An 8,720-nucleotide genomic window follows, 5' to 3' on the forward strand; every position below is an offset into this window, starting at 1 on the left:
TGTGCTTGTCTCCACCCCTCTCCAGGTGTCGCCCATCTTCCCCATTGTCCCCTGTGTTCTGTTTGTCTGTTGCCAGTTCATCTTGTCTCGTCAAGCCTACCAGCGTGTTTTTCGTACTTCTGTTTCCTTGAGCCTGTTTTCCCGGTTTTGATCATTCTGCCTGCCCTGACCCTGGATTACGGACCTCTGCCTGCCCCCGATCCTGAGCCTGCCTGCCGCTCTGTACCTTACGGACTCTGCCCTGGACTACCGACCCCTGCCTGGCTTTGACCTGTCCTTTGCCTGCCCCCTGTTTATATAATAAATGTCCATTATTCGAACTGTCTGCATCTGGGTCTTTTCCTGAGCCGAGATAACGCGAGGGAGTTCCATAACTTCCATTTCAAATTTCCTCTCGGGCTGACCCCGAGACCCAAGAACTGACCATGCATAAAGCCCTTTGCTTAATACCATTTTCTTTAAGCAGTCAACATTAGAATGCAGTTTAAACCACCTCTGAGTGAATTTATGTAATGCACTCTAGTGCGCCAAAAGTCATTTTCCAGTGCTTTGTCTCCATTATTTATTTAGTTCTAGCGTATTATTATTTTTATGTTTTATGGAAAAAGGGTTGTAAATAGGTGTCTCCATAATGACAATCTTTGTAGCCCACCTACAACTAGTAAAAAGTTGTCACAACCGCTCTCTCTCAATTCAATTGAAGGGGCTTTATTGGCATGTGAAACATATGTTTACATTGACAAAGCAAGTGAAATAGATAATAAACACTTGGCTCACAAGTGGCACAGCGGTCTAAGGCACTGTATCTCAGCGCAAGAGGCGTCACTACAGTCCCTGGTTCGAATCCAGGCTGTTTCACATCCAGCTGTGATTGGATATCCCATAGAATTGCGCACAATTGGCCCAGCGTCATCTGGGGTAGGCCGTCATTGTAAATAAGAATTTGTTCTTAACTGACTTGCCTAGTTAAATAAAGGTTACATCACTTTTTTTTATTGTGAAATAAACAATAAAAAATTGAACTTACAAAAGAATCAAGACATTTCAAATATACAGTGTTGAAATTATGTGCAAATAGGTGTGTACAAAAGGGAAAATAAATAAACATAAAGGTTGTATTTACAATTGTGTTTGTTCTTCACTGGTTGCCCTTTTCTTGTGGCAACAGGTCACAAGTCTTGCTGCTGAGATTGCACACTGTGGTATTTCACCCAATAGATATCTCTCTGGCTCCTCTCGCTCATGTGACTCAGTCAATAACTGTAGTGCTCTCTCAACACACACACAAACACCTCTGGCCCTACCCACCAGTCACTCACTCAGCAACAGCATGCGGCACTGCCTGACAGTCAGTAGCAGGTCACAGTGAAATACATATGTTTTAAGAGAAAATGCCATGGCGGCCGTGGTGCAACTTAGAAATAGCCCAAAAACCTGCAACATCGTTTTCAAAGTAGCCCAATTTGTCAGGAAAACTGCGAACATGGCAACACTGACCATATGTGGTCTCGAGCACGGACTCTTCTTGAGTACTAGGCCTTAAAAACTGCTGGCAAGTAAATAATATTTGCTCGGGCACATTATTTAATTATAAATCTGATTCTTTCACATGGGGAGATGTGGGAAGCTAATAGGCTAGCTTTCTTGCTGTTTTTAGCCAGCTAGGTAATATGCTGCTAGTGGAGTAGCCTACAGCAAATGTGCCCTTAGCGCACAGGGGCGGGTGAGGCCATGAGATCAATTTGACAACGGGTGTGACACACTTGATAACAAAGCAGCCAGTCTTCAGACATATTTCCAGTCTGAACTAGCAGATGGTTCTGATGGCGCGAAATAACATTATGGCCCTTCACACAATTAGTCTGGTTGTCTCTAAGCAATGAGATCGCTTATAAAAATAAATGTCTCAAGCAGGTGCACTTTCTTTCAACCGGGTCCTCCTAATGCAAAAATAATTAATACAAAATATCAGAGGTTATCAATTATACTGCATGCTTGAAGGATAATTTATAATTTACAAAAAATATGTTGGCTATTACATTGAATTATAATGTTAAATTGTGGGCCTATGAATCTATGGATTCATTCCAAGTTAACCATTAATAATAGGGCTAGCCTACATTTCCAACATTTGACATTGTGGCATCACATGCACTTTTACTCAGTTTTTACGCACGTTCTCTTTCAATGATAGGACCTATCTTGCATTTTCAGTTCATTCTTTCAGCCAATGCGTTTATATGGTGAAATAACTTAATATAGCCTTACATTACTATTTTTAAGGATTACACAAGGTAAATGGCAAGCCCCCTATTATAAAACCCTATGCCATAGTTATATTAACTTATCACAGTGAAGAGGTACAAGTTAGAGTATGATAATTTAATAATGCATTGTAATTGTGAATTACATGATTAATCGTTAATTGAATTATTTTTTATAAAGTTATGGCTAAATTGTGTCGTGTATGATGCAACAGGTGGATGAGTCCCATGGATGATATAGCCTAAATAAACGGATTGGGATAAGATATTATCAATTTTAAACTCCCCAATATTTGCAAAGTTATTCCCATATCAATATTATTATTAATGGCATGATGTCTTGTCAGTAGTGGAACCTGCTGAGCATTATTGGGGAGATGCGTAGCTCTGTGTTTTGTGTAGCTACTAGCCTGGCTATATTAGCCAGGTACACTGGACGCGGGATTCAGCCCTCCGGTGTGACGTGGCGCCGACGTCCGCCCCCAGATCCTCATTATCAGTAGAAAATGGGCAGTCCGAGAAGACAGCGCCGTCCAAAACGTGAGACTCATGTGACAGAGGTAGGTCATTGCGAGCGAGAGTCAGGGGTTTATTTAACACGTAGCTCTGTCCTCCCCCACTTTCCCAACGCGCAACCAAGACTAGTGCATCTGCGGGACTCCCTCTTGACTGACTACGTGGAGATCTCCGGGACACTGCTCCCATTATGCGATAAATAATCATAACAACAACAATGCAAATGTAAAAGAGATTACTTATCTCTACAAATTGGAGGAAATACTGAAATATTTTTGTGAAACATTTCACGGACTATTTACTTCCATTAAATTTCATATGCATTCTTGAGTGAAAACATTGGAAAAACAAGCTTTCCCTTTCCTGCGTCATTTGGAGTAGCTTAAAGAAAATGGAAATGGAAAGGATTCCAAGTGCGCAACCCACCACCAAGCACCAGCAGGCTGAGCTGTCTGACATGCAAGGGTAAGTTGCAGATGATTCTTCTTGTGCCGTATGCCATGCTTGCCCTCTTCATAGTGGCATACATTCGCGTCTCCTGACATTGAGTGCGCAACCTCACCAAACCCACATCTCATTGACTGTCTTCTGGTTTTCTTTAGGATGGATTTCCCTATGTATGTATACAAATCCCGTCGGGGAATGAAACGAGGAGATGACAGCAAGGTTGGTTGATATTTTAGATCTTTTTTTTATAGAAACAATATTGCTGTTTATTCACTTAATTAACTGTTTGTAAATATGATTACAATAGAAGAATATTATGATTATATACAATGCTATTGAAACATTGATTTATTTAGATCAATTAGTTGGCCTGATCATTCACATCATGTGGTGACCTATTTTCCCATATGATGTAATCCTTGGGAGTCCATGTTACTGTTCACAGTGCTGCTTGTCAAACTGCTGAGGTTGTTATATAACCTCAATGTCACTCCTGCCTTTAGGAAACCTACAAACTGCCTCATCGACTTATCGAGAAGAAAAGGCGTGACAGGATAAACGAGTGCATCGCTCAGTTGAAAGATTTATTGCCCGAGCACCTGAAACTTACAGTAAGTTCCTATTTATCTTGAAGTAGTACATTACTTGGCTACAGTTCTCTGCTTGTAGATGTTGGCTAAGGCGCGATCAAGTGGTTGCTTGGTGGTACTTCAGGTTATGGTGACAGCCTGACTAACAGGTGAGACCTGTAAAGGAATTTTAAATTAATGAATGTGAATACAAATGGCATCTTTGAGATGTTAACTAAAATTGAACACATTTCCTCAGATTAGTATTTTTAATGATTAAAGAATGTAATATTACACATTACACTTTTGTATTTGAGTAGATCTACTTAGTTATTGCTTTTGATTGTTGTTGTTGAGCAAGTTTGTGTGCATGTGTGTGTTAGTAATCCATAAGAGATGAGCCCGTGCTGAAAGTAGTGTGTGATCTTCCCATAGACTCTTGGCCATCTGGAGAAGGCTGTGGTTTTGGAGCTCACGCTCAAGCATGTGAAAGCTCTAACCACTCTACTGGAAAACCAGCAGCAGAAAATCCTCAGTCTGCAGAATGGCATGCAAATCGGTAAGCAAACACACACACACACACACACACACACACACACACACACAATAAGATGATTATGCAGAAGCGCATACAAATCAGTGAATTTAAATATAGCTTGTGGTCTCTTGCCTTGGCTAGTTTCAATTTGGATGCAGACCACATCCTCACAAATTCTCAAATGCAGCACAGTGCATTGCTCATCTACTGCATTATAATTACATAATAATAGAATAAGGAACTGAGTCAGAATAACTGCTAAGTTTAGTTTGGATGTGGTTGCGTAGAAGGGGAATTTATACCCATAAGATATATTACTTACAAGAATCGTCCAAATACGATGAAAGTAGTTTGGTAGTTTCCATAATAATGCATTGTGGTAGATCTGTGTTTGACAGTGTTTGTGGTGTTGTTCATTCCTGTCTACAGAGCAGTCCTCTTCCAGCCAGGAGAACAGTGAGGAGGTCTTCCGCTCAGGCTTCCATGTCTGTGCCAAGGAGGTGCTGCAGTACCTGGTCAACCAGGAGGGTCACGGTGACCTTACATCCTCCCACATGGTCAACCACATGCACAAGGTGTCCGCTGAGGTCCTCCAGGGTCCTCCCCGTAGCCCCTGCAAACCCCGGCCTGAAGAGACCACCAGCCACTACCAACATCATCAGGCCCACAGGGAGAAGCCTGCAGGCCAGCCCCCCAAGCCCAGTGAAGGCCATGGGAAGAACTGCGTTCCCGTCATCCAGCGGAGGTATGCCCATGCGGGAGGCGAGCAGAGCGGCAGTGATACAGACACAGACAGCGGCTACGGTGGCGAGCAGGTTGAGCATCTGGCATCGCATGCAGGGTACTACGGCCAGGAGAAACAGCTGAAGAGGGCGCTGGGCGAAAAGAGGGCGTCATTTTGCATTAAGCAGGAAGATGAGCCGTGCCACAAACGCAGCCGGGTCGAGTCATCCGAGGACGAGTCTCTCTCGGGCGGAGAGTCATCCTCATCGTCCTCCAGCGGCCACGGCAGCTACATGAGCGCCTACTCCCCTCACCAGGCCCAACCTCATCCCCTCTGCATGCCCTTCTACCTCATCCCCCCCTCTGCCGCAGCCTATCTGCCCATGCTGGAGAAGTGCTGGTACTCAGGGGCCATGCCCATGATTTACCCTGGCCTGGGGGGCTCCGCGCAGGGTATGCCTAGTGACAGGCATGCCCCCTCTCCCTCGATCATGATGTCCCCCAGGGGGCGCTCTCCCTCTCCCCCCACCGTAGCCCAAAGCCCCATGGACTCCCCAGCCTTCCTCCAAGTGTTAAAGCAGGTACTTCCCATGAACCTGGAAACCAAAGACTGAGAGACCACTGAACACTTACACAGAAAAGTGTTATTGAACATAGACTGCTATGCTGAAAGGGTACATGGAGGAGAACATGACCGGACAGTCAGATCACCCACCACCACCCCTCTCCCCTCATCCCTCATCCCAGAAGTCAGAAGACAGAAGGGAGACAGACAGAGCGCATGCAGAAGGTCTGGTCCCAGACCGGTGAAGCATAATCCACAGCTGCGAACAGAAAAAGAGAATAAAAGAAAGAGGGAATGTGTGGATGGAAGACAGCTCAACCTGTTACCTAACCCTCTCTGAATGTTTGACTTTATACCCCCACCAGAGTGCTGAGTGCAACATTGACCCCACGGATCTGGATACACACACACACACACACACACACACACACACACACACACACACACACACACACACACACACACACACACACACACACACACACAAACACGGTTGAATGTATAAATGTAAAAAAGTGGCAATCCCGTAGATGCTGCTGCCGTTGAGGTTTCTACATGCTGTGGACACTGACAGGGCTCAGTTGTACACACACCGTCCTTGTAAACCATGTCACACCAAATGTCAATAGTTACCATTCACCCAAAGTTTGCTGTCTATTTACCTTAGGTCACCATTGCCATCACTGACAATGTGCTTTGCCCCATTCCCTATGACAACAACAAACATCCTGAGTGAAATAATTTCCCTACTGTATGGAGTTAGTGAGGTCATCATGTGACCATGTCAAGTTGGGAATTCACTGACAGTTTAGAGGGACTCTGTAATTATTGTTTATACTTCTTGTACATCTCTATTTTTGATACGTGTCCTAACGCTCGAACCAGAGAGAAAGGTTGGACAGTCGTTTTACCGCATAATAACTCAGAAATCATGTACATACTGTAGCCCTATGCTGACCCTGATCTGCAATCTGTTTCTGCTCAAGTCAAACCTGGAGTTTGTTCATGCTGTTGCCTTTTACTTGTGAAACACTGATAAAAGAAAACATCAGATGTTTATGAAATGTATTTGGGAGTTGGCGAGAAGTGAATGTATATGTTTTAACAGAAGATGAGTTTTCTATAGAAAGAGGTACTTTGATATTTTGGGACCTACCAGAAAGATGTTTGATGTACATATTTTGTCTATAAATGTTGACATACATTATATAAGCGTATTAATAAAGTATTTTATCGGCTTGGTTCGTCAAGAGTGCATGTTGCGGTGAAATTTATATTCTGGAATCAAGTTCTGCCACAAACACAACAACTCTAATGGGGAGTTGCTGCAGTCTACCTGCTTCTCAGGCCCGGGTGGTCATAAGGAGAGACACACTGCTATGGATGTTCTCTCTGCTTCTGTCATACATAAATAAACACACACACACACACACACAGATACCGTGGTAGTCCCTCAACAATCAGTAAGCTCCAAAGGCAATTTTTAATATTTATCTGGAGGTCATTTGGATGCAGAAGCACAATAATAATACAGTAATGTAAATAATACAAATACTGAGCTAAATTATATTGCAAAAAGAAATTGGGAAATTATATTCTTTTATAGTAATACAATTGCTTAGAGAAAGAGATTTTGTTTAACAAGCAATATTGTTATTCTCTCAAAAAGATGGGGTTTTTAAGAGATTGGAGAACACATTGGGAAGGATCTTAGACCATTCCTCTCATACAGTATCTTTCCAGATCCTAGATATCTTTCTACTGCGCTTATGGACTGCCCTCTTCAATTCAAACTACAGGTTTTCAATGGGGTTAATGTCTTGAGACTGAGATGGCCACGGCAAAATGTTGATGTTGTGGTCAATAATTTCTTTGTGGATTTTGATGTGTGCTTGGGGTTATTGTCTTGTTGGAAGATCCACTTGTGGGGAAGTTTCTGCCTCCTGGCAGATGTAACCAGGTTTTTGGCTCAAATATCCTGGCAGATAGTTATAATCATAATGTTATCACTTCATAGTCCAGTCTATATAGTTTATGGACAACAAAGAATTGGGCATTGGGTCAAAGATCCTGGTGCAATGATGATTATTAATAAACTGCGATCAAGGTTTAAAGAACTGGTGTACATTTAAGTCAAAGATGTTGAGTTTAGCAACCATCTCAGGCTGATCAATATTGTCCAATAGAAGAAGATAAATGTGGAAGCACATAATAGACCGACACAAAGTAAAAGCCAGCAGACACATCATTTTTACAGCTACCTATGATTTTGATCACACATGGCCGTCACATGTGCAGCCACACTGCTGTCCCTGGGTAGCGCTGAGCTGTGATTGGTGAGTTGATGGGACCAGGAAGGGAGAGATGCTCGGCAGTCAGGTGTACATGAGCATGGTCACTGCTCTTCATCACACACACACCAACCTTCTCTCATACAGTGAGGGAAAAAAGTATTTGATCCCCTGCTGAATTTGTACGTTTGCCCACTGACAAATAAATGATCAGTCTATAATTTTAATGGTGGGTTTATTTGAACAGTGAGAGACAGAATAACAACAAAAATATCCAGAAAAACGCATGTCAGAAATGTTATAAATTGATTAGCATTTTAATGAGGGAAATAAGTATTTGACCCCCTCTCAATCAGAAAGATTTCTGGCTCCCAGGTGTCTTTTATACAGGTAACAAGCTGAGATTAGGAGCACACTCTTAAAGGGAGTGCTCCTAACCACAGCTGATTACCTGTATAAAAGACACCTGTCCACAGAAGCAATCAATCAATCAGATTCCAAACTCTCCACCATGGGATAGACCAAAGAGCTCTCCAAGGATGTCAGGGACAAGATTGTAGACCTACACAAGGCTGGAATGGGCTACAAGACCATTGCCAAGCAGCTTGGTGAGAAGGTGACAACATTTGGTGCGATTATTCGTAAATGGAAGAAACACAAAAGAACTGTCAATATCCTTTGGCCTGGGGCTCCATGCAAGATCTCACCTCGTGGAGTTGCAATGATCATGAGAACGGTGAGGAATCAGCCCAGAACTACACGGGAGGATCTTGTCAATGATCTCAAGGCAGCTGGGACCATAGTCAC

The 8,720-nt window shown here is 43.0% G+C and overlaps 1 protein-coding gene across 1 annotated transcript; it reads left to right on the forward strand.

Annotated features, from left to right (window-relative positions):
* The first annotated feature begins 2,810 nt into the window (after positions 1–2,810).
* LOC106565477 (class E basic helix-loop-helix protein 40) lies at positions 2,811–6,086 on the forward strand. The gene is made up of 5 exons (XM_014132699.3): positions 2,811–3,245; positions 3,383–3,446; positions 3,731–3,838; positions 4,232–4,355; positions 4,764–6,086. The coding sequence occupies exons 1-5, from the start codon at positions 3,172–3,174 to the stop codon at positions 5,669–5,671; spliced, it is 1,278 nt and encodes a 425-aa protein (XP_013988174.3). The 5' UTR covers positions 2,811–3,171; the 3' UTR covers positions 5,672–6,086.
* Positions 6,087–8,720: the final 2,634 nt, after the last annotated feature.

The sequence above is a fragment of the Salmo salar genome, chromosome 12 (genome assembly GCF_965601325.2).
Source record: "Salmo salar chromosome 12, fSalSal1, whole genome shotgun sequence".
Taxonomy (NCBI): domain Eukaryota; kingdom Metazoa; phylum Chordata; class Actinopteri; order Salmoniformes; family Salmonidae; genus Salmo; species Salmo salar.